At 34.6% G+C, this 27,119-nt stretch overlaps 2 protein-coding genes across 2 annotated transcripts; both read right to left on the minus strand.

Moving 5' to 3' along the window:
• Positions 1-1,538: 1,538 nt before the first annotated feature.
• Positions 1,539-14,956, minus strand: LOC120342704 (uncharacterized). The gene is made up of 18 exons (XM_039411658.2): positions 14,431-14,956; positions 14,155-14,222; positions 12,703-14,076; positions 12,444-12,528; positions 9,759-9,844; positions 9,387-9,500; positions 9,086-9,192; positions 7,888-8,037; positions 7,151-7,231; positions 6,819-6,897; positions 6,183-6,335; positions 5,920-6,032; positions 5,671-5,755; positions 5,158-5,247; positions 4,578-4,709; positions 4,315-4,445; positions 3,153-3,255; positions 1,539-2,720 (listed from the first exon to the last, which is right to left on the minus strand). The coding sequence occupies exons 1-18, from the start codon at positions 14,748-14,750 to the stop codon at positions 2,641-2,643; spliced, it is 3,351 nt and encodes a 1,116-aa protein (XP_039267592.2). The 5' UTR covers positions 14,751-14,956; the 3' UTR covers positions 1,539-2,640.
• A 2,244-nt stretch (positions 14,957-17,200) lies between these two features.
• Positions 17,201-26,937, minus strand: LOC120342709 (uncharacterized). The gene is made up of 16 exons (XM_039411665.2): positions 26,776-26,937; positions 24,576-24,686; positions 24,352-24,487; positions 23,983-24,133; positions 22,811-23,027; positions 22,171-22,352; positions 21,550-21,727; positions 20,829-21,093; positions 20,581-20,730; positions 19,956-20,110; positions 19,641-19,733; positions 19,381-19,565; positions 18,776-18,925; positions 18,545-18,699; positions 17,906-18,043; positions 17,201-17,393 (listed from the first exon to the last, which is right to left on the minus strand). Exons 1-16 carry the CDS (start codon positions 26,897-26,899, stop codon positions 17,201-17,203), a joined length of 2,583 nt encoding a protein of 860 aa, XP_039267599.2. The 5' UTR covers positions 26,900-26,937.
• Positions 26,938-27,119: the final 182 nt, after the last annotated feature.

Consider the following 27,119-nt stretch of genomic DNA (forward strand, 5'->3'; position numbering starts at 1 on the left):
TACCAATCTACGATACTAGCAGTTTACGTAAAAAACAGTGAACGAACATCCAATTTTGAATGCGTATACGGCTGCTCGGAAACATAACCACTTGTTTTCCTGTTTATTCTTGTCTTGACCCATGTTGCTATCCAACCGAGAAGGAGGAGTATCTTTAGGAGGAATATCTGCGGTAAAGTTCGACAACCGGTCCAAGATTTTTCTCATTCGTCACTGTAAATAAACTCATGTGGCTAGTTCAAATGGATTATTGTTTATGCCTTAGCATCCGCACAATACTTTGCTGAATAATCGCACAATTTTATTTGATAATTTTTCATCAAATAAAAAGAATCGTTTGATCAAGTTTTGCATAGGGCGACGATAATTATGCTGGGCAACACAATTTTTGTTCCTGGCTTCTATCTATTGTTATTTTCTAATTGGTTACACCTAGAAACTGAATAAAGATGAAATTATTTTTTTTGTTTAAATGCGTTTAATTTCCCTAAAACCGTGGGAAAATGTGACATAAAATAGCTTATTATAAAATTTCCATGACCAGATAGTCTGGTCTGGTGCTAATTCTTCAATGTTTTCAAAATTCTAGAGATGTATATATTCCTTAAAATAAAGACACATGTTGCATATTTTTGGCAACAAAAAAGTCCTAAAATTAATCAGAGTAAATAATTTTCTACATTTTATATGGTCGAAGTCAACATCACGAATTAAAACCCGTCGCTCGCTCGTTTTACTGCAATTCTTGACGAACATTCAAAATCCAACTAAACCATCCAACCATCTCGTATCATCGTCAATCAAGAGCTTATTTCGATATTTTGTTCAAGTGGATACCCCGCGGAAAATACACCACACCGCACATACTCCTCTATGGGAATTTCTCTGATTTTAGCTGCAATTTCAGCCTCGAGTTACTGATTGTTTGAGGATTGTTCTGATATAAGTGTGGAGGGTTCAATTCCGATGAATGAATGATATGCCCACTCGACGTCACTGCTGACTGTTGCCCAGCCTTTCCTGCTATCACTCTCTCGACCAGTCAATGGTGTGATTTGATGTGTGGGGGGTCGCCTCGTCATGCTGTAGCCTGTCACTGGTCATCTTTTTTCAATCCCCCTTTATCGTCCAAGTGATATCCCGAACTTCCTCGGCACCATCGCGTGACGTTCCGTATTCACCATTTGAGCTCTTTATCGTCTTCAAACCAATAATTAACCGATTATGCCACGGTTGGAAATCATTACCCATGCCGTGCATCATTTTTTTTTTGCATTTTCGTAGAAGTAATAAAGAAATTTATGCGTTCCGTTTTTGTTTTATGTCACCCTGTACCCACCACTTGAATTGATGATACTTGAAGCAGTCAGATAGATACGTGATACCCTCATCCGCTCGCGCTTAATAAAAAGCAATTCGGATTGCATTGTTAGCATATAATACAAAATAAAAAGTTGTCAATCAAATGTGCGGCTAAAATTATATAAAATCACCGAGTCAATGGGTTTCTTTATGTAAAATTTCGACGGTCATTTGGCTTCAGATAGTTAGATAACTACGACGGTTGGGCATTTTCAACCCTTCTGTTGTTATTCTTCATTAGTGTACTCAGCAAAGTAACTGTTCTGTTGTTCGTATGTGTTTCCCACTAGAATTAATACACAATTGACTTTATTTAATAAGTAAAATCGCTTCGGACAAAATCAGTACCAACGAAGCATGATTCTTGTCTAAAATGTGACGCAAAATCAGTTTCACATACGGAAGTTATCGTCTTCTCCGCTCTCCCGAAATCGAAGCTTTCAAGCTTGTAATAAAGAAAGATCACTAAAAACGTGTAAAATGAATGGCAGACGCCCTGTCTACCATTTTTATAGATTTTTCTTCTATGTGCGGGCAAATTTTTATACGGATTCTATAAAACGTCCGAAAATAATTTACGCTTTCATCTTTTGTAAAACAAAATGTAAAGAGAAAATAGACAGCAGGTCATTCATGATAATCGGAAAATTATACGAATCAAGTATAAATAAGCAAGCATAAACTTAATGTAATCGTGTCGCAGCCACAGAATCGCTGTTGTTGTACGCTATGAAAGTGAAACATAAATAAATAGTTTTAAATTTCAAACCGGTCAATGGAGGTAAATTGACTGGAAATCACGCTCTATAGATCGAATTCAATCTTGCTAAATTGCAATTTAAAAGTGGAATCAAAGTTTTGCGATAGGCATTACACATTTTATTTTGGGAATCAACTCAATTATCATTTTCATTAGAGCTTTTAACATCAATTGGATATACATGAAGTTATCATTATTGGAAAGCACAAATTCGTTGATATTTATTAGTTTCGAAGGCTTTTAAATCATAGATTATAAACATCCTGCATGTAGCGTTCGGTGTTAGCATTTGATACAAATGCATATAAATAGCGCGATGCTGTATTATTCCTGAGAGTTGGGTTGGATTCTTCAACATCTCAATACAAATGTTGGATTGATAGCCATATCGGACACACCGTCTCGAGTGTCGTCGAGCGATAACCAGTTTGGTTTATCGTTGTCACAACATATTCAAAACATTCCATCGTTTATGATGTTTTCGTCAGACGACAAACTAGGGAACGGATTGCTGAGAATTATTGACGATACGTTAGCCTTTGCTGCTGTTGATTAGGTGATGTCTCCGGATGTTCTTGTGTTATCAAAGAATGATTACCTAAGTTACAAAAAATAGGTATTAGACATATATATGTAAAATTACACGATGTTTCGTTCAGGGTATTTTTCCTTTACTGATGTAAATGGAATATATAATGCATACTTTGATAGGATTTGACACAAAGAATAGCTGTCTCTTTTGTGCGTGATGTTATAGAGAAATTGTGCCCCTTTTAGAGATATAAATAAATTGACATTGACGTGCATAATCGCATTCAATGGGAGAAAATATAAGTTAGAAACATAAAAATAATATTAGGATAAGTCATTCATAGGGAAGGAGATCGTTTAAGCACAAACATTTTGTGAGATGAATATGGAATAGGCAAATAGATAGATGGGTAGATATGACTCCATTAGTTATTAATTAAGTTATTCAACGTATAAATGTAAGGGTGAACACATCATCAATAATAATCAATGGACTTACCACCAGATATCAAATTTTCTTGCCGATTATTTTCTGTTGGAATTCTCATCGAATTTACTTGGTTTTCAGTTTGAGATGCAAGAATAAACTGTTGTATTCCACCCTTTGAAAATTTAACATTACTTTAAATATAGAATAAATGTGTGAATCAGCCGGGAAGAATACATTGAATACGTCGCAAGGGAAGATAATGTGCCTATTATCATTACATGATTATGATTGAATCCGTTCCACTTCAAAAAAAAAACTGTATCAGGCAAGCGTTGATAAGCAATTTTAGTAAAAGCATGTACTCGTTCCTATTCATAAATACGTATCCGGTTGTTCATTTGTCAAGATAAACAATATAACAACGGTAAGACGGTAGTGGTATAATTATCTAAAAACAAAGGTTTTTAAAAACCTGTTACTGTATTAAATATGATAATTAAATATTAACTGAAAATTGTTGTCTTATCTGGATTTACAGGCAATAGACAACTAACTGTAAATATATTGTTATGTACTATTACGGCTCTCTTTTTATTTGTTTCTTTTATTCACTTTTTTGTGAATCAAAGGGTGTTGTGGACCCGATGACGATGCAATCCATTCTTCACAACACCTGTCATTTCGGTAATAATTGTGGAAATAATATTTTTTGTTGAATTGACATATAAAATGACTCTGACTCTAATAATACGTAACTCTCAATAAATTTGTTAATTATTTAGTTATCCATTATGTATATACGCCATTACTTTTTTTTTGAGTTTTATTCGGACCGCATAAATTCGTCCGCATGGCCATGGCTTGGACACAATACTGACATAGATGATGTTATTATAATAATAATAAAATAATAGTTTCGTAAAATGTGAAGAAATAAGGCAAATTGTTGAAAAGAAAACCAGGAAAAAAGGATCAGTCCCAATATCTGATTAATATAGTACAATGATATCTAAAATGCACTGTAGCACTCTTCTTCTTCAGTACCGAAAATCTATTTTTCTCATCGACTTTCATTCAATTTTATAGAAATCGAATCACTTCAGATTTGGATTTTTATATAGAAAAAAGTTATATATACCAGTAAGTGAACTCGTTTCACACCTCAAATTGCTTTTCATGAATTTCAAATATTCCAACCTGAAACGTACTGACTATATCCTAATTAGCTCACCTCCGGGATTTGGATTCCTCCTGTTGTGCATGGTACAGATCCGGAGTACGGTGAAGCTGTTATAAATTGATATGCTCTCGTTGCGCCTTTGGTATGACACGTGACGGGGAATGCTGACTGAACGTAGTTCGCTGTGACGCAAAAAATTAGACGTGAATATTGCTTATCGAAGGTTATAATTACGCTATTCAACCATGTTTCGTTCTAGTTCTGTAAACTGTCTAAATTTGGCAAATTTACAACTTATTGAAGGCTACTTTTACCTGTTGAGTTTTGATATTGAGCAGCAAGTTGATGATGTTCATTCACGATATTTGCTGGCGACGGAGAAGACGAATTATTTGTCTGTCGTACAGTGGGCAGAGACGTCATTATGGTTCCTTGAGGAGGGAGACCTGATAAATAACATTGATTTTATTGATGGTTGTAAACATTGCCTCGTTTTCGCGGTTTTGCGTGTTATTTGTCAGATTTCAGTTGTGTTTCCGAAAAATAGTTGTAAAGGATTGTAACGAAGTATTTTAATTGGTAATAAATCTATCAATTAGCTTCATTTTAGTTGCGATAATCAAAAATTAATCCAAAAAAAGATGCCATGGACTATGCTAAAATTAGCTCTTAGTACCCGTAAGCGGCACATAGTAGTATATTTTAATGAAAATAATGGTTTTGAGCATACAAATCAGTTCATAAGTGTCAAATCTCGTAAACACTCGCATAATAAACATCCAAAATGTTGCGTTAGTAAAGTGTAGGGAGAATTTCAAGAAGGTCAAGAGTCGGGGAAACATACCGATCGTCGAATAAGCACAATACACTATTTCCACCTATCTCAATACCGACCTTGTGTGAAGATTCCATTTAAAATGAGCCCTTGATGTAACGGGTCTTGAGAAACCGCTGATGCATCGATACCATTGTGGCTATAATGACCTAGGATTAGTCAAAAACAAACTCCATAAAGAACTGATAACAGTATTAAATATACTGAATAAAAACTATACCAATACAATGTTTGCAATTGTGGCAAGTAAGCGCATTGTGTCTGATGAATATATACGGCTCAGTCACGACATATATATGGGGTAATAGGAACCGGTCATGATTACCAGAAATTACTCAAAGATTCCTCCACTGTGGTGGAAAAACTACTTACATTCGCAACAGAATCGACTGAAAAAACTCTGCCAGTAATAGCCGTAGACAGATTCTTAACCGACTGGGATAAAATCAAGAATAAGTAATTTCACTTATGGTGTCCGATTGGACTGCAAATAAATTGCTTTCTGTTGCACTCCTATATGCGAGCAGATCATACTTTTGCTGATCTTTTGCATGTATTTCTAGATTTTTTACCTGTGATAGCGCTTTGCTGTATCTGATGGGCATTCACAATTGGTGATAATGTATTGACAGATGGCAGCGAACACATTGTCGCACCCTGCGAAATCAATATTTATATTTAGTTACTTAAAAACAGTTTATTAACAAAATAATACTAATTGATAACATTTTGTAATAACTATAAAATATTGAAATTTTGGTGTAGTATCCCATCAAAGTCGTAAAATATTTGATGACTTTTCTCGATTTTCTCCAACTCACCTTGACTTGAGTAACATTTGTCATCATGCTATATGTATTACTAATAATTGCACCATTTTGTTCCAATCTTTGTTCAATTGATTCCTGCGGAAGTTGTGTAACGAAGGCAATACCTAAATTCATACATTTAACACACGGATTCGGTAAATATATTTAGTCGTGGGCATAAATATACACAAATGTGAAATTGACGTATGTCAAGAATAGTCAATGATTATTTTCTTAAGATAGAAATGAGTCATTAAAAAAGTTTTTAATAATACCTCCACCGCTTTGGCTGGAATGGTTGTTTAAATTGCCTGTTGCATTGCTACTCCTGTTTCCTTTCATTGGTTGGGATTTGACACTAGATCTTCTTGATGACTTCATAGGTTCTTGGCTCTGTTGGTGGTGTTCCAATGAATATCGCTGGATACCTTGAAACGTAAACGTAATAATGTTTTGCGCAATGTTGAAAAGCCTGGTTCTTCTAGTTAAAGATTATGCAATAAATTTGTTAGATGAGTTTTGTAATATATATAGTATATCCGTTACAGTCACATTTAATGCATTTTTAATAATGCAATAATGCATTTAAATACTTTAGTTGGGATTTCGTAGCGTTGTGAAACTACTATTACTTTTAAGCTAATTCAGGGAACAATGTTTTTATCTGCCGCCGCATTGTGAACTCTATTTTTTTCATATATATTTTGGATTATGGGGAGACACGTTTTTCATTATATGCCGTAAGGGATCTGCAACAATCAATTTCTGCTCAAGTCGAATCAGAAATTCTCATGCTCATTCAAATAGATTTCTTGAGTGTGCCAAATTTTTAAATAGTCAATTTGGGCTTGAACATCACGATACAAGTTTCATATTATAGTCACACAATACATTATTTATATAACAATAACCTTTTGCATAAATATCCCCCACGGAGACCTTCAAATCAGTTGGTCTACCGTCATTAGTAATATCGACTGGTTCTGCATTCTGAAAAAGATTGAAAATATATATTGAAGGTTAATATTCTGTGATACCGGAATGGAATAATTTATAGAAATATGTGTTTATGGTATAGTTGTTGGTAGGTAGATCGTGCTGGTACAGGGTGTCGTGGCTTGTTACCTAATTTTTTTATAGTCACGTCATATCGCACAAAATATAAATATTGTAGATTTGACCAATTATTTGGAGATAAAGATAAAAATATATTAAACTACTGATTAATAGATGAAGATTCTACCGCATATGATCCATCTTGAGCAAGTTTATGACGAAATGCTTCTTCTTTTCGCCTGTTTGCGAACCAGTTATACACTCTCACCTTTGGAATAAAAATAAAGTATTTGTATATACAATATTGAAAACGCAACAATGTTGGATTGATTTTCTGCAAAATTAAAGTTGGACAAATACATTTTACTGTTTATTAGATTAGGTTATTAAAATCATAGGTTCATCACGAATAGTCAGTAAGTCAATAACACGATTTCAAACTTTTTATGTCTCCAATAAAAATTGTCGCTTGTGAATGAAATTTTAAAAATGCATCAAATTTTTGCGCTTTTCCGGAATATTTCCCTTATATTTTTTGAATCGCATACTTAACGGATGGACAATCTTTTTAAAGTTTTATGGAAAGATTCCAAGAATTTCATTACACTTTACTTGATTAATATCAGAAAAGTATGAAATAGTGATCGTTCGTGTTCAATAGTGATATTCTATATTAAGTTATTAGTTGCGCGTCAACATAACAAGCTAAAATCTTTTTTACTGTTTGGCTATTTACTGTGAGAGATTAGTCAAGAACGGCTCAATATGAAAATAGGTGTAATATTTATATTGCTTACAATGTTGTTTTTGCATTTTACTGACATTCCGACAGTTTCGATTGGACGGTAGGCAATGTATTTCGACAAGCTTATTTGGCTCGGGTTGTTATATCCCCAGAATCAGTAGATAAACATTAATACGAACCTCAGTAACTAAGTTCGATCCCAACCCACTTTCATGAGAAGGAGACACTCCACGTTGGGCACACTCAGCTCTGTTACACAGTGTGACCAGGGTTTCTCTTTCATCTTTAGTTGGATTTCGTTGTCTTTCATAGGCGTCGTATAGAATTCTCTGAAAATGTATTGTTGTAAAATATTCCAAAATCATAGTTATGGAATCAAATTGATCATACAAAGTGTTGAATTGCCTATAGAAAAAAGTGTTATAGACGTCTAGGTAAAGCCTGTTCTAAGTATTGACATGACAGCAGTTAAAGTTGGCCATTTCTACTATTCTGTAAACATTGGTACTGAATGTACGACCTAGCCTATGTACCAACGGTGGGTGAACCGGGGCTCGCCAGAGATTGAATGCGGTTCTTCTCGCTAGTATTAATTACTATCCAAATTCAACTAAGAGAAACTGTATCAGTTTATTAAACGGTTAAAGAAGTTGATCAATGATTAGGACAAATTATGTTTTGTATGAAAATCGTTGTGGCGTGGAATTTCAAAGCAGTCAAGCGATATATCTTACGTCACACTGGTCAAATGTTTATTGCTGGCGGACGGCGGTATGCCGTGATGGATAGGATTTGCATATTTATATCGGGGGAGAAGACAGCTGATATGACGGCTTAATCATATGGCGAACCACGGCCTATCGTCCGCTTACCCGTCAATGTCGGATATGGGATTAGTCACCCTACGGCGGCGAAGACTCCAGCAATCCTTTCGCACATAATTAACCCCGCATGACAGCAATTTCTGATATCCTTTGGCAAGAAATCCGATGCAACAACTGGGCGCATCTTCCAAACAAAGGCGCATCTCCCAAATTAGTACTAATTTAACAGTTACAATGCAAAATGATTTAATGAGCTCCAATATTACAAATTATAAAATTTATGCGGCTCTCCCATATTTCTGACTTGCTGACTTGCGGCTCTTATACTAAATAATTTTGCCCACCCCTGCTATATACTCTCTCTCTGAATTTTCATGGAATTATTCATACATTATATTACCAGATACATGAAGTAATCGGCAGCTTTTTTCATAAATTTACCATACGAATATCACATTTAGTACGAATACTACATTTAGCAGTATAATACTGAAAATAATATCACCTGAAGCATATATACTCAAGGCTTGCCACTGACCAAACTTGGACGTACCTGTGATGCCGGTCCCCATTTGAATCGATTCCTCCTGGCTCTTTTGCTCACACCAGCAGCTTCTTCAACTTGATCTGGAGGCAAGCCATGACTAGCAATCTGAAATTCTGTGGAGATATTTTAATAGTGATTAGTGAAATTTGAGTTTCTGACATTTTCTTAAGACTAAGCGGGACAATAGATTTTGATTGAGTAATGGGCATATTTTTATATTCAATTTGATTGGTAAAATTGGTTATAATATTGAATTTTGCGTTATTCTGCATACACATATTGTAAAAATCAGCATCCGTATACTAACGAGCGTTTATTTCTTCCTTTTTCTTGATGAACCAAGCATACAGAAGCCATCTTTTCTGCTGCTTCATAGGTGTTCCCTTGTTCAAATGTTGTGATAAATGACTTTGATTTAGACCTTAGAAAAAGAAAATTATGTAATACAAGCATAGGTGAGAATAGTTTAAACCTAACTGATTAAATCTAGAAAATAGATGAAAGATTTGTGCAGAGTTCCATTCCGCTAATATAGCCGATTCGTGATCAATTATGAATTTAGTCGCATCTGTTAACTCGTAACGAGGTTGGTTTGTCACCTCTGATTACCGATCTAAAATGATGATAATGGTAGAATAAATAAAAGTGCAGTAAGTTATGAAGTTAATAGAGTTACTACCTGTTGAATCTACTACTTCTCTTTGAGGAATATTATGCTGAGCCATGTATGCCTTCACAGACTTTGCAACACGCCATGGATCCAAACTAAACACATGCATGATAAGATAAAGCGATGTGATTTACGCAATATTCAGATGTCTGATATTTCCATCTTATGATACCGGAATGATCATATACACTTTAAAATAAGGATACTCCAATAACAACAAGGGTTTTCATAATATAAAAGAAATTTCTTCATGAAAGATGCGTTCCTTCGGAAAACCGAGGTGATGCTATCATATGCCATATCAGCATTTATGGACGAATCTATACACAATATTACGCAAAATATAAATATCTAAATCAAAAAATATATATTTCAATATGTGTTTAATATACTATAAATTAAAGCTATCTTGAAATATTTCTAACTTCTATCACCAAGGAACAAAGAAACAAAACCACCTATCTAAATTGAAATCAACATTTCACGAACAGCTAGCTATATATATATATAGTTCCTTCACAAGTGAGACAGTTTATATACGTCGATTAACGGATTACCAACAAATAATTGCTTAATATATGTGTAGAGAGTTTAGATTAGAAATTCGAATTCGTTCGACGAAGCGAAAGAGAGAATGTTACAATCGAGCTATATGTGCAACAAGTTAAGACATTCTCGATTGATTCCTCAGCCTATAGCATTCTAAAATGGTACGAGATGAAGTGATGTTCCGAATGTGGAATAGAGACTATTTACTGAAAGAGTTAAATATTGTTCAATTGGTTAAAATTTTATCAGGTAACACAATTTGCTAGTTTATGATTGAAATGTCACATCCTAGTTACATATTTATTCTCGTGCTTTGCTCGACACTACATGAGCTATAAAAAACAAGGCACATAAGTCTGTTTAATAAGCATGCCTCATGCTCGCACATATCCCAATTTTATATATTGAATTGAAATTATTTGACATTTTAAAATTCCGTTATGCACGATTTTATCTGAAAGAACGAGTCTGTTAAAGTTTAGCTAGAATAACAATGTAACACGCGTAAGATGCAAACAGATATTATATTTACTGGCGCTTATGATCAAACAGAACATAAAGGAACCGAATATATCCTTTTATGTTATTTAAACTTCCTGAGACGATGGATCAATCGATCACTCGTCCCTCAGCCCAGAATATAATATAAACACGGAGCGGCTTTCGTTCGAGGATGACGACCGAGCCCGAGTGGGTTCTTTCTGGTAAATCATTTGCCCGAATTTTCATTGTGTCCAGATTGGGAGCGATTTGAACAAAATTACTCATTTACCAACGGTTTAACAGAAATGTGAAATACGCACAAAGACGACTTTCTTTGCCATTTCTGATCTGACTGTGGGCAGGGAAGTTTCTTCGCTTATTATCGAAACATTTAACGTCTTATGAAGTCTTGAGTATTTTCAAAAGTTCTTGTATTGCCAATTGAAATGTATCATTACAAGGATGTGAAAACAAAACATTGGTTATACTTTATGTCTTCAATAGTTTTTACTTCTTTCAGTAATATTGATACAGGAACCTATGTCGGATAGCATCAATGGACTTACATATACTGTAGCTAACGTCGAAGTTCATTGGAGAAGAAATACAATTACAAACAGAAATTTATCAGGTAATTCAAAATACATTAATTTGATGTTTCAAAATTTGCTTTATTTTAGCAAATTAAGACAATAAACGTTACCTAAGCTTACAGTACACCACGCTTAAGTCTTATGTTGGCACCTAAGATCGCGCCTGACTAAGCATAGTATGCGGGTTTCCGAGCAATCATGTGGGTACAGAGACATTACAGAAGCGATTGATATATATAGTGCTTGCTTGGGTAGTTCAACCCAAATCTATTCTATCTCGCTCTAGGTACCCGAGAGGTTATTCGCCTATTCTTGACAAACATTCGTTTGTTTGCTGTCGCGCACGCCTATGTTTACATTCATAGATATGGCATTTTCTCATCTAATTTTCTAGTATTCTGGTTATCGAATCTAGAGCAGCAGGTAAATAAATTCACGCGGCAAACGCATGACGAAATAAACGATGCTATCCATAAACCGCCAAATATATAAATATTGAATACATAAATCCAAAACTAGTAGTTGTCGTAAACAAAACTAGTTACTTGTGTGATTAACATACAATGCTATATATATATATATAAATATACATTTCGCAAATCCAACCTTATTTAATTTTCTATTCTACTATCAGTATATACTAACTTTTCGAGAGAGTTGTCGCTATAAATAAGTAATAATTGGATATATATTGTTTAATCCAGCCACAACTTTGCATCCGAGTTTTAAAACATTTGGCCCACATGAACGTTTCTTGTCATAGGTACGTTCTTTGCACGCAATTATCCCCATGACACTTTTGTTTACATACGCCGCAACGAAATTTTGGCTTTGTCACAATACAGTCAATAAATTTCTTGGTTGGGTATTGCTTCCAACGATCCAGATCAATCTCAAATTATAGCAGAATGTTGCTTAACCCACACTGACTGGCTGTAGAGTCAAACTGCCTGAATACTTGCGAATTAATAGTAAGGTAAAACCAGTATATATATTTGAGAAAGCAATCATTTTCAACTTGCTTCCATCGCAAATCTGTGTTTAGTTTCAAACATTAGGATTTATATACCTCAGTAAATGTTCCGCTTCGGCCTTTTTGCTCTCGTTCCCTGGTGTTCCTTGCACAATATCCGTTATACTTTGGTCCGGTTCAACTAAAAATGTATACATTTTTGAGTGGCAACAGTAGCTGGAAAAGTATGAAGACTCACAAAGGGTACAACATTGAGTGTAAAATAAAACATGTGAACTGCGAGGCGGAGTGATAATTTTAACAAAATTATGTTTTTTATAATTAACCTATTCATGAATATTCTATTTCATCTTACTTTCATTTAAATTAGAATCATTAAAAGACGCCGCATCATCAGAATCATTGGGTCTCTTTTTTCCTCTGATATTTTGGCCAAGGGTACCGTTGTCCAATTCCATTTTTTCTTGCTCATATAAAGTGTCTTGCTCAAGCTTAGTTTGGTGTTGCATTTGATGTTCAGACTCATCTTCCAGTAAATGTACTTCTTGCATATTTTGACCGCCGTACAATACGTCTTCTCGTCGTTTTACTTGTGTAACGACTTCGTGACTTGGTGCTTGCATCATGTACATATCTGCGTTCATTCCAAGCGATTGTTCTTGCAGTTGCGCAAGTAGATGATGTGAATGAGTTTGATCTATACCTTGTTGGTTAAGGTTGCTACATTCTAAATTAGAGTTTACACCTTGTCTTACATCGCCTAACGAGGTCATCACCATACTTGTTGGAAATTGTACTTGCGATGCTGAATATTCGTTTTGTCGTACTATTCCCAGTTCAACATCTAGCGTTCCGGGATTGGATTGATTATTTTGCTCTGTTTTCACACTATCCCCATATACGGCTTGTCGTTCTACACCCATGTCTTGGAAATAATTGTTTGCTGAGCCGGTTTGCATTGATATTGCTTCAAAGCCACTGACAGAAGAGGATGTTATAACTGGAGGAGGAGGAGGCAAATGCATTCTTTGCTGTGTCCCATATTCATTGTCAAACGATGGAGCACGCATTGCGTTAGAAAATTGCTGTTGATCACTAAGCTGCTGTTGAGCAGTTTTCAGTTCAGCATACATGTTTGAATTATCTTGTGTGGGCATGTGAATTTGTATATTATTGTCCTGTATTCTATAGTGAGTTTGGGTTACAGACGGTTGAGATGAACTAATTCCACCACTTGGCATGATTGATTTGTTATCTTCCTTTGATAAATTACGTCCCATCTGTCCAAATCTGATAACTTCATCAGTAATTGCTCGAGATGGTTGGTAGTTAGAAGTCATGTCCATGGCTAAATTTCGTGCTATATCGAGTTGAACGAAAGCTCCCTGTTGATGTTGAATATAGCGAGTCGGCTGAAGGTTTTCAACCCTGGCTGATGAACCGCTGTAAGTTGTGCCCGAATTTGCACCGTGTGCAGCTAACTTATTGTTCAGTGAATGTGAAACATTAAGTTCCATGGGTACAATATTGTCACAATGAACTGTTTCAATTGTAACTTTTATCCCATTGTCATCCTTGTCTTGTTTGCGACTCCTATTTGCAGTTTTCACGCTTCGGGTTTTGCTTAAATCCTGTGGTTTAGGTGACAAGTCGTGAGCGGAAACGGAACCTTTTCTTTTTCTTGAACTGTTTGTTGTCCCTTTATTTCTCTCAGATGGTTTCTTTTTGTCTGAAAAATTAACAATCTTTTAGTTCATAGTATTTTTTTTTTTATATATTTCATATTGTAGAACTGAAGATTAAATACCTGTTCTGTTTATGTCCTCCGCTGTAATGATCATTTCTTGCTTAATATTAACGCTCGTATCTTCACATCTGCATATTCAAATAAAATAACAAAGAAATAGTAAGCTGTACTTCGAGTACAATTTGGGTTGTGCTTTTCACTAAGTATATTTAAGTTCATACAAGAATTAGTGAACCCGTGAACGTAAAAATTAAACACAGATAAAGCTTTGACAAACTAATATCACTCATGAACTAAAAAAAAAAATTCATAAACCTGATTTTTGTTTTATCTTACTTTTTGAGTGTCTTGGTTGATCCAGAATTGTCCTTTGTAGTACATGACCCTTGATGTGCCTCTCCGTCCCTGGCCAAAATTTGTAAACTTCCTCCTCTTTGTTCGTTTGTTGTCTTATAATTTTCCTTTACATCTGATTCGTTTTCATCCCAAAGAGTATAGAGTGGTGTAATATCAGTTTGTGTTCCAACGGTACTGCCAGGTTTCTGCTGTTCTGTAATTTCCAAATACTGGAACAAACATTGACGTGATACTCCGCTATTGAAAATAGCGTCAAGAAGTTGTCGTTGAAGATGAGTGAGCTTGTTCAGTTTTTCCATAATATCGGGATTTTTATTCTATGGTTAAGAAATCATGCACGTACTATTGGTATATGAAAGTCAGAGTTAGCGCCAATTTGTCAAGTCGCTACTATTGATCTTGATCTTGAAAAATGAATTTGGAGGATATATTCTGCAAAGTGGAATGAATCATAGGCAGAGAGTATCGATGTAATATTAGTAAGATCAATTTATATTGGAAAAATAATTCTGTAAGACTGGAGTTGAAACATTTGATAGTTTTATAAAAAATATATATCTGATTTAAATTTCATCCACGATTCATTTGTAGTTGAAAGTGTCTGTTCGACTGGCTCAAGGCAACAATCAAGAACAATGTCTTTTATGACACTTGAAACAATCTACTATTACAAGAATTTTAAAACTAATGCTAAACTTCACATACCCCACAAATAAAACGATGTTGTTGCTACACTACCTGACGTTACATGTTCAGAACGCACTTCTTCATATGTTTGGATGAAATATCTGAGTCGGCTACTATCTATCCTCTACAACAATAGTTTTTTAATTGACATTTATCCTATCCGTATTTGAATCGAAGCTCTTTTGCCCCCATTTTAATTTTGACTTTACATAAACGTTCATGAAATCTTTTGGCACTAAATGACTGGTACCTTATGTTTACTCTTGGTACACATACCTATGTACGATATGTACATTGAGCGACAATATCGCTGAGCAGAATTGTTCGGTTGGCCTTTTATGGTTCATGGGTGACTAACGCTTTGTGATGCTAAAACCATTTACAATCCATACATAGCCAAATGTGAATAAGAATTTTGAGCGGCAGGGAAACTATACCTTCTCGTGAACTGTAGTTATATTATGAGACGGCGTATTACAACGATTAACAAATGGCTTATTGGTTTTCTACAATATCGTAATAGAATTGTATCTTATCGATATGTTTTTCGGGCACACTGAAGTGATATATTTGCAAATGCAACAATGCGGTATCATATAAAGTAGAATTTTCATTCTTATCAGTTAAATTGTGCTTTGCATAAGGGTTTTGTAAAATGAAAACGGAAGATCCAACTCGAGTTAAAATATTAGGTGTTTATTCTCGTACTGTGTGTTCTACGGACTTTCCGCCCAGTATTTCATGGAAATATGACATGGTCACGTATAAAAATATTTCTGAGGTTTTACGCTGCTTAAAATGATGTAGGAAATAGTCAAAAAAATTCTTGTCTGAGTTAAAGACAATGAGATATTGCAAATAAGACAATAGACCGGGATGTCTCGTTATATAAATATCTACTTGTATCTCCATATGTCTTTGAAATTTCTTTTGAATACATTCAACTTTTGCTTCGAACTATAATAGTTATTCCTGACTGAGTTTTTTTCGTGAAGCATTTTTAAAAAGTTTTCCATCGTTGCAGGAATCATTAAGCTTCACCAAAATTTTAAACTGGTTACAAATGAAGTGAAATCCCCAATATAGAAATTACACACTGACAGCTAAAATTGATTAGTGAAATATTTTGCTCGTTTTTGTGTCTGAATTTATTGTTATTGCCTAACACTGACACAGCAGAAAAAACGAACTTTGCTAAAGCTGGATGAGTTGAACATCACACAGTTTTTTGTTACTCTCGATTGCAAATATTTTTTTCTGTGACCGCTAACTTTTTATCATAAAAATAACACAGAAAAAATCAAACTCAGTTGTATGAAAGGAAGGTAATAAATACTCAACGTTTTATTATGATTGAACTAATGGGTACGTCCAATAATAAGTAAACTGAAGAAAATGAATTTGAATACAGTATGCTGCATGCGAGGTAGTTACAAATAAATCTGCCGAACAGAAAAAGTGCTGATGTTGAAGCAAACTGGAATCGATATAACACAATGATAAGAGTATTGAAGAATAAACGAATGAACTATAAATTTATATCAATCGGTTGAGCAATAATTCTGAACACTTTCAACTTTCGAGTTTCCCATTTTGTTGTGTACATATGAACAAAATTGGGTGCTCTCGTAGTGTGTGTACCAGGTTAAGGTTAGGCCATGATTTTATTCCGATTTTCCTTATTTCAGTTCTATTACGAGTTCGGGGACTGTGTGTGTTAGGCAAGTGAATATACCCCTTTCCATAGCCTTTCGTCCAATTACACAACTTGATGTAAAGTAGGCGAACAACATTAGTTACTTCTATATTGGTATACTCCACATACTTACGGATCGCCCAAAATTGGCCTCTACCTGTACTGACCCCATTTTCCTTAGTCATTGATCATTACGAAATAGATGACAAAATCCTGCGCACTGTTTGATTTCCAAGATTCATGGCGCAGTCTATATAATTTGTGCATTTTAAATTCCAGATCAACACCGTTGCAGTGTCAATTCCATCGAGAACCGACCAGACATTTGACTGAAATTTTGATTATCGCCAACTCAGAAGCAATAAATCAAGCAGAAGCGACACCATTCCGAAAGGCAATTTCTGATTGATATGCTTCAACGTCTAAGGATGTCACCATTTCAGAAATCTCTCGGAAGTCGTCTCCCGACGTCATCGCTACATCCATGTCTTTAACCAGTTGTTTGAAAGTTGGACGACTTGAAGGAGTCCACTTCCAACATTTGAGCATAATTCCATATCTAAAAAGTTTTAATGAAATTTACTTAGTATATAGTATACTCATACTCTGCTCATGTTATAATTAGAAATACTTTGAATTTTCAATCGTCTTCACGTGTGAATGTGATATTGCCAAATCAAGCAGATCAAAATATTGTCCAACTGTCGTCTTCAAACTATCTAATTATCTGCTATGCTATTGACAGATCCAAATAGGCTACTGTATATGTAAAATAGATTATCGGTATATTGATTGCGAGCGCATTTCAGAGGCACTTTCATGTGATCTTTAAAGTTTAGTTTAGTTAGACAATCAGCTACATATCCGAAAAAACTACCGGAATCTTTTTGTTTGACATGATCTAACCAATTTACTACACACTGTGTAATGTGGTTGACATGAGCTTTGAGCCCAAGATAAATAATCTCTAAAGATTACATAGTGAAGTTTCGCACTATAAACAACAGGAACAGGACATAATTACACATATGATTCATTATGAGGATATTCGCAATATAACGGTTAACTCACAGAGTTCCACTACAAGTTAAAGGTCTGGCCATTCTGTCTCCGCGTTCCAGAAATTGAAATATTTCTTCTTGAGGTATTCCGGGATATGGAGATGCGCCCAATGTCACAATTTCATATAAGAGTACTCCATACGACCATCTATGAAAGAGAAAAAATGTATTAGAACTCGGTGGAACAAATCAAGTTCACCTGATGAGCCAAATAGATGTCGATAATTCGGTACTCCCGAAATGTGTGTACCAGGTTAGGGTTAAGTCCAAATTTTAAATTTTCCTTATTTTAGTTTTATTTAGAGTTCGTAGACTGTCTGTGTTAGCCAAGTGAATATACCCCCTGCCCATAAGTTTCAGTCCTATACACAACTTGATGTAAAGTAGGCGAACAAAATTAGTTACCTCCAGAAGTGGCACACACACTTCTGGAGCACGAATAACTTTATGTCTGGCTTAATATACTGCAATTTTGCTGCATACCAATTTTTTCAATAAAACCAGTTTCTTAGGGAAATGAGTATAATAAAAGAAGCTGGTTTGTACCTGAACACGATCGTGAGAGTAATATTTGGCTATAAATTTAGCTCAGTTGCTTTACTTATTTAAAGTATATATTCTCGTTACATTTTCACACCCAATGACTTACACGTCGCTTCTCCATGTTATTGGTACTTTTCCATCCATCATACGTTCCGGACTGACCCACTTGATCGGAACACGTTTCTCCCAAGCTTCTTTTATCGCCCCATACCTATATACGTCATTCGCCAATCCAAAATCCGATATTTTACATAACAAATTCTGTAAAAAAATAGGAATTGTCCAACATTGGAATTCACGAATAAAATCAAGCTTGAGTTAATGAAAATTTGACAACCTCTCCTATAAGAATATTTCTTGCTGCCACGTCGCCGTGGATGATTTTGAGATTCGTTAAATATTGCATTCCTTCAGCAACTTCTTTTCCAATCTTATGAATATCTAGTTCTGTCAAGCAGTACGCCGGGTCCTGTGACCGCTTTGATTCCTGTAGTTAAAGTAATGGCCAGTTAAGAACAGATTGAGAGAAGAAAATGTTATGGCTAAGAAAAGAGAGAACAGGATAATGTTTGAATCAACCGTTTTATCGAAGTATTGTTTATGATAAACTTTCCAGAGTTGGTCAATGCCACATAACTAACGTTCTTGAATAAAAATAACAATACATATTTCGATTATTTAACAATTTACGAATCACACTAGTGCAATCGAGTACGACGGCTACAGAACAGAACCTTGGCAGAACAAAGTCATAAAACGCGTACAAACAGAGCATGTTATAATATATGTAGCATAACCGAGGCGCCGTTTCAAACTAATTATACTTGATTTTGAGTTCAGTGATGAGACACATGATAGATTTGCAATATTACTTTTGAAAGAGTTGCTTTAACTTTTGAACAGATATTTATTCATTTAGCCTAAATATATATTCTCTCTAACCTCTCGGGCATTCCAAAGAAAATGCAGAAGATCCCCATATTTCATAAGATCTGTGACAAAGCAAAGTGGTGAATCGCCTATGGTGCAACATCCGATAATCCCCATTATATTCCGATGGGTGCCAATATTTGATATCAAGGCTATTTCTGCTAAAAACGCATTTTTCCCAGACTCGTCGTAAGTTTCTGTGCAATAAATAATTATTAGGACGGTATAAAATCTGAAAAGTAATAATATTCTGAATGAAGAAGAAAATGTACCTGGTATCGATTTAACAGCGACTACTTTTTCTTCTGCTGGCGTTTTTAAAAGTGCTTTATGAACAACACCAAAGTTACCTCTTCCAATCACCTCTGCAATGAAAAACATACATGAATAAACTGAACATAAATGAGAACCACATTTTTTTCACAATAACAGCCAGGCTATATGCCTGGCTACCTGGTATAAATATTGTATTTCTAAGTATATTTTGAATAGATAAAGATAAGCCTTAATTGCTTGATCGCAATAGACTAGCTTAACGTTAAAAAATAATACACTTTTCTTCTTACTATAATTTATATGATTATCACCTTTGAACTCAAGATTATTCCTATCGATCTCCCATTTTTCGCCAAATATGCCCAAGGTTGCCGTTTTTTGCGTATGTCCATTGCCATTTCCATTTTTCATAATATTATTCGTCTCTTTAGTTACGATGAACTTGGAGAGTTTCAGCTCAATTTCTCTGCAACAAAAATATAAATTTAAATTACATTACTAATGTGATATTGCAGAAATTTAAGAAGATAATATAAATTGCTTCCAAGGATAGCAATTTAATGATAACAGTTTCAAGCAACCATTCCGTCGTCGATATCCAACAGAAAGCCACATAATCTTCTACATTTCAACGAATCATTCCTGAATTCTAATGAAAAGTCGAATATTCCTTGACTGCTTTTAATGATCTCCAAAATTATCTTTCTTACAGTTTTTTATTGTGTCTACATAAACCAGGTTAACTGTTACGTCAACTGAGTATTTACTATTTCTCACATATTACACAATTGATGTCGCACTATTTGACTGTTTCTTTTTAAAGTGGCATCTTACTCCGACGCTGTCTTAATCAAAAATTCAACTATGTATATATTTGTAGATCACAAATTTTAAAAGAATTATGTAGATTATTGCAATCGTTTGCAGCGCTTATACCTTTTTTTTGTCACTTTAAGTCTCCATGCAGCAAGCCATAACAACAATACTGTTAAAATTGCTAAAGGTAACCCGACGCCAAGTCCAAGTACCAATGACAGGGAGGTACAGCCTGTTCCATTGATTTGTCCGTCGCCAATATGTGTTGATCTGAGTAAAATATTTGAAAAAAAATTATTAATTTCCATAAATGATTTTGAAAAAAACTAAAAATTTGTGCTTTTATAAAATGGTAATGGTCAACTCACGGGCACGTGCAGATCGCACTATAATCAGGAGGGGGGAGGTCCTTACATATGGCTTCCGAAACGCAATTATGATCATCAGCAGAGCACGAGTCGTGATCGAAACATCCAGTTCCTGATTCAAATGAGTTATTCACTCCGTTCCCATCATATCCAGCAGGACAAGAACAAATTGCCGCTGTCGTGTTTTCTGGTGCCAAATCATAGCAAGATGCAATACTGTCACAATATCTTATTTCGTCGTTTCTGTTTGCACACGCGTCAATATCTGCAATATAAAAGAATTGAAGTTTACAGGAAGAATATTTTAAATTTAGCGAGTATTTGTCTACATAGCGCAGGGGTAGGCAAGGTAGTTAAACCAGGGGCAAAAAATGTTGCCCACTTAGACTGGAAGGCCATGTGAGTGTGGCGTAAAAAGTTATATTTTATGAACAATATTTACAGTATTACAAAAGCAAAAGTGGGAAACAATAAGCCTTATTTCAAAACTAAATTTAATTGCAATCTCAACAATTGTTTTTAGCTAAAACATCAATATTTGGTTGTTGCAGCATCAGTAGGGCCAAATTGAATTACCCCAACGGGCCGGATTTGGCCCGCAGACCCTGGTTTGCCCATGTCAGACATAGCGTGACTAACTGTCCAAAGTAGCTAATAAAAGTTTAGCCACAATACTTTGCCAACGATGTATGGTTTTATATTTATTTTAATTGATTCATACCTTCGACGAAGAAAGTGTGAAGTCTCGACACTCCGTGATTGACGCATTCAAATAAACTACCATTTTCTTTGCAATTTGATGTGAATATTGGCGTCACAGTTATTACACCTTTCTTTCCAAACTTTATGTTAGATACAATATCTGCATAATAATGTTCAGTGTTGTTTTGTAATGCTATCTGAAAAGCAATGTAGTGTGTATAAGCAATTTTTTGTTTTGTTTCCTCAGGTCTAGTGGAATACTAAAGTCTAATCCGTAAAACATTTTACCTGATTTTTCTGTGAATAAAAAGAGTGACACTATATTACAGAAGTACGATTAATTCTAGTGCAAGACCATTGTGATTTTCATAAAATTCCGAAACTAAATCACAGGTTAAACACCTAAAATTAGTTTGTACGTGCACTAACTATATGAAAATAACGTAATTTAATTCACGAACAGAGATTATTGCCACCAAACATGTTATGAGTATAGTTTATAATTATTAATATATTTATATTCATGAAAGTAATAGATTTTATAAAGCACTTCCACCCATAACTGATAGAAATTTAAATCAATCGCTGGCCGATAATTCGAAAAATTTATGTCAGCAACACTTCGAGTAAAGAAACTTACTACTCTTGTCTGCTTCAGTATACCATCAGTTACTGATATATCAAACGCGTTCAATGTTGTTCGATGTGATATATCGTATGGCGAGTGCCAGCGAAACACAATTTCTCCCCTATTGGTCTCCAAATTTCGAGAGATCCGTACCTCTTCGAAGTCGGCTGGTGGGCCGGAGGAAGATACTAAATCTAGAACCAGAAATAATAAATTAGTTCCAAGTACTGATTCTGATCTTAACGCATTGCATAACAGAAGCATTACAGTGACAATTCGGTATTCTTTTTTTCATAAATAATATGACAAGTAGTATTATATCATTAGTGTTATCAGTATCAGAGGATATCGTTATTATATAATAAATGAACTTTCATAAAGACCGAATTTACTGTCGCTGTAATCTTAATTGTGTGGCTATGTGGTAAAATCACATAACAGTGACCCATGTTCTATTGATAAAACACCACATGCGTATGCAAACCATTAGACTGTGTTTGAGGCTAAGAAGGATTTCCATTCGCATCGTTCCAACCGCTCAATAAATTATCGTCATAGTTGAATGATTACATAGCAGCAAATATTTAAATGAATTAATTTAGAATATAGCAATAACTGAACGTGTTAGATATTTGAAATTCATATTCTTCACCTGCAATCTTTTGCTCTTTTTTGCAAAATTCAAATGCTATGTCTTTCTCAATGCCAATTTCTTCAATTAATTTATTGTTGCAATATATTGGATCAGAAGACGGTAAATCATGGTTTTCAACATCGAAGTATTTTCCAATTGTTTTACCTCGATATGCCTTCATTTTTAAGTCATACACTCTTCCAAACTTTCCAGTTAATGTTACATTTCGAACACTCTAATACAAATATATATGTAATGTAATAAATAAATTGTCGGTGACACGATATAATAGTTTTTAATAGGATATTGCATAATAAACTTCAGTGAAGTTAATAGATATTTAGGAAGGTTGATTTATAAGATGATAAAACTATCATGCATTTGAGAGAAGTACAATCACACTCTCGCACATGACCATCGCCCTTCGGAACTTTCTACCTATACGCGGCATCCTAAAGGATGCGATGGCGAGATTCCTCGTAACTTTCCGTCACGAGAACCAACTGAAGAGTCAATTTATGCTATTAAGCGCATGTTTCGAATTTGACACTGGCTGAAATAAACAACCCATATTGCGTTTGTTTAAAATATATCTAAACTGAGCGCGTAAACAAGGCCAGATAATAGGTCTGAAACGTATTTTTCAATGCCCATTGCCGATGCAAAATGAATAAGAAGTTTAGTTTAACATCAGCGATATCATAAGTTACAAATTAGTAAAATAAAATTCCCAAACGTCATACGTTAGCCCTTCGTCCTTGAATTGAAATTTACACCTACTCTAATTATCGAGTATATTTTCCTAAAACAGTGTTAACTATGCTGGTTTATACTTATCGATTTTAATCGGTAAGTATGTTGATAGGTATTTGTCTGTCTGTCTGTATGTCTGTTAGATGCACGCAATATCTCACGAAAGCAAGATTGAATCTGCTCCAGATTTTGCATGTACATTCATCATATCTCGGACCAAAGGCCTATTGATTTTGGGCGAATTATGTCGTATAATTAGCGAGTTATTAATTAATTAGTGATGGGACACAAGGTGTCACTATGGAGTAAGAGCGCTGTTTTGGGGGATCCCCTAACTTTCGATCGATAAGTCCTCGGTCTCTGACCGATATTCTCGTTTTAAACATTGAGTGCGGTCAGAACTATCAGTCGTCAACCGCAACACAACTAGAATTTACCTTTGGTACTGATATATATCCGCTATTGAGTAAATTGCACAGCTCATCGGATCTGCATTCATTGGTTATATATTCTAAACATGGCATTTCACATTGATTTTCTGTACCGTTAGTACTAATCCATATCTCTTTTCCTGTTGCTTTTTTACATCTGTAATTTAGTATCGTTATTTCATGTTCCGGATTACAATAAAAAAACTTTCAGGATTAAATAGATGAGCGCTTGCTTGATATAAATATATTCCGCCACTTTTGCAATATCTCAAGTTAGCAATCATATGAAACACGATCACACGTCATTAAGGCATGGGTTCACTCAAACTTCGAAATCTAAACTTCAAACTTTGTATGAGTTCATGCGATACTTACGCAGGGATAATTCTGCTGAATCCTCTAGAGCCGAACGGCCTAAAACGCATTTTAGTTGAACTTTTTCTCTTTTGAACTCCGTTCAAAACATCATCCCTGTCTTCAAATTTATATAAAAAGCCATCATAGTCTTCATCTATATGAGAAATTAAAAAAAAATCTTGAAGTTATTTCAAAATTATTGAATACTTATATAAATGAATAATTTTGTAAACTTCAGTTACCTCCTTCGACATTCCATGAAAATGTTACATGAATGTTGTACTTTCCAATGTCGCTAACGTTAGCTAGATTAAATGTTGTGGAAGTGTTGAAAGTGATGTTTAAGCGTTCATCTAAAAAAATATCGTAAATGATTCCGTGATTTATTAAGCTTGAATAAAGAAAGAATAAGTCTCAAGTATTATGTCCAGGAAATTAGGTTTTATCGTTGATTAATATTGAATTTGCTGAGCTTCATTCACAAAACCTGATGCAAATATTAAAACTACGACAAGTTTTTTTTATCCATTTTTATTTGCTCGACTTCTATGCTCGTAGAATCACCGAGATGTGTACTATGTTGTATAATTCCCAGTCTTGGATGGGTTACAGATTATAGCCAGCAGTTGATTAGATAATCAGTACACGTCGTTTCCAAGCAATTTATTTCAAAATTTGCAGCTTAAAAAGAGGCAGTCCTGATGTCTATTACATTTACCCATTTCGGTTTGGTCAATACTATAGCAGTGACTTCTGATTCCGACTAGACCTCCAAGGTAGAAGGTAAATCGTGTGTGATTGCCAAAGGTAATATTTCTAATACAGTACAATTCCAATCATGTGTGATGTGCCATATCATATTAATTTTGATCATATCATATCATAATAATGTTTGAATAACTACGATTCTCATAAAGTTTTTCCAGGGGGAACAAAGCCAGAATTTACATCTGAAGTTATTCATATATGCCATGGCGTCTTTAGTCTTTTTGAAAAGTTGATGTCCTTAAAACTATAATCAATTGTAGAATTTTCTTTCGTTCCACAGAACACTAAATTTGAAATTACTCGCTGGATTAGTGTTTTACTCGACTTATTGAGAAATTGTCATCTTTTATTGATTTCCGTCAACTGCCAGTATATATATGCGTCTTGACTCAGGCTATTTTTGAATCTATTTTGAATTTATTTATCGAAACCTATCGTTTTATTTACTTTTCATAACCAAAATGAAATAATTTTGACGTTTTATTCACTCAAAATTATCTAGACATACCTAACACTTTTGCAAGTGCAGTTTTAGGTATTTTGTGGCATCTGCAGCTGCCGCAAAACTATAGCGAGATTTCCAAACCATGACCGCTATGGTCAAACCATGGCGACTGACTTTTTAACTGCCACAAACCAATGGCGTGAGGCGAGGTACCACGGCAGCAAATTGCAGACCATGTTGAGTAAAATTGTGCTGCGACAAACCAAGGCATGTAGGCTTTAATGACAGGACTGCCCCTGATGATGACAAACCTTGGGGAAGAACATTTTCCTTATCGATACAGTTCTGATGGATTTGGGGTTAGGTTTCAGGTTTAAGTAGCTATAATTCTGCATGATAAACTAAAATCTGGTACATGACTTTGTGAATATATTGGTAATACTGATTACTGAATAAAGCCATAAAACCATGGAACGAGACGCTGCCATGAAGTGGTAAGAACTGCGAATGCCTTACTATTTTAAAACAATAGTCATGCAAATGCTCGTAATATAAAAAGAATAGTTCTAAATACGTTTTATTGCTACGCACAGCAATCTAATTACTTTTGATTCTTTAGTTCTGGTCTATATATTATTATATATATATATCTAATTTGCATGTTTAGTGGTGATGTTAGGGCTTGTATGGTTTTCACGTCTATTTTCAGAAAACGAAATTGTTTTTCGAGCTTCAACGTCAGAAAGGCACAGTTGCATAGTATTACCTGCTCTTTTCATTCACACTTTTAGCTAGAATGTGTTTAAACTAAACCTTTTTTTAAATATTTGTGAAAAGTATTTGGAAATAAACTTTGATTCAAACAATCCTGCGTTGTGAATGTTCTATAATAATAATTGGAAATTAACTCAGATGTATATTGAACGCAATTTGAAAGTATCTGTGGACTGTAAATCAAGTGTTTTGTCTCTTTATGCCCTGCCATGTATCAATAGAATAAAGGAACCCCAGTTGTGAAATACTGTTTAATTAATACCAGGATAAATTCAATATTTAGTTGAGCGACATGCAAACTTTGCTAAAATATGCTCATATTTTAGTTTTGTTCAATGAAACGAGTAAATAATTGCGAAAAGCTTTAATGTTTAAATGAAATTTTGATAAATTGATCAAAATAGTAAATAGACAAAATCAACAGTGTAAAAGTAAGTAATCTTAATTGAACTTACCTATGTCACTGTGACATGGGTCCTCCATACAATGAAGCATAGATAATCTGACGATTAGTAAAAATAAAAGTACTATATTCCGGCTTGATAACATGCTAAACTTATTTACATGTAATTCCAACATTTTTTGGATCCTTATACAGCATGTCCAACACTATATGATAAAGAAATAAAAAGAAATTGTAGCGACGAATAATCGCAGAAATAACTAGAGTTCTATGAAATTTCAATACACATAACATCTTGTGATCATCAAATGCATTTTTTTAAATATTAAATTTTGAATAAATACATTCAAGCACATTATAATAACTATTACCTATTTTTACAAACTTAACGAGGAC

Source organism: Styela clava, chromosome 3, assembly GCF_964204865.1.
Source record: "Styela clava chromosome 3, kaStyClav1.hap1.2, whole genome shotgun sequence".
Classification (NCBI taxonomy): domain Eukaryota; kingdom Metazoa; phylum Chordata; class Ascidiacea; order Stolidobranchia; family Styelidae; genus Styela; species Styela clava.

What these genes read in the sequence shown, in the direction of transcription:
- LOC120342704 (XM_039411658.2), bottom strand. Translation starts at nt 14,750, where the DNA reads ATGGAAAAACTGAACAAGCTCACTCATCTTCAACGACAACTTCTTGAC. An exon ending in AAATGGAATCTTCACACAAG is followed by an intron (nt 4,710 to 5,157) that starts GTCGGTATTGAG and finishes GTTATTTATCAG; the next exon opens with GTCTCCCTCCTCAAGGAACC. An exon ending in GAGGAATCCAAATCCCGGAG is followed by an intron (nt 3,256 to 4,314) that starts GTGAGCTAATTA and finishes AAATTTTCAAAG; the next exon opens with GGTGGAATACAACAGTTTAT.
- LOC120342709 (XM_039411665.2), bottom strand. Translation starts at nt 26,899, where the DNA reads ATGTTGGAATTACATGTAAATAAGTTTAGCATGTTATCAAGCCGGAAT. An exon ending in TTCATGGAATGTCGAAGGAG is followed by an intron (nt 24,488 to 24,575) that starts GTAACTGAAGTT and finishes TTTCTCATATAG; the next exon opens with ATGAAGACTATGATGGCTTT. An exon ending in CGCTGTTAAATCGATACCAG is followed by an intron (nt 19,566 to 19,640) that starts GTACATTTTCTT and finishes TTTATTGCACAG; the next exon opens with AAACTTACGACGAGTCTGGG.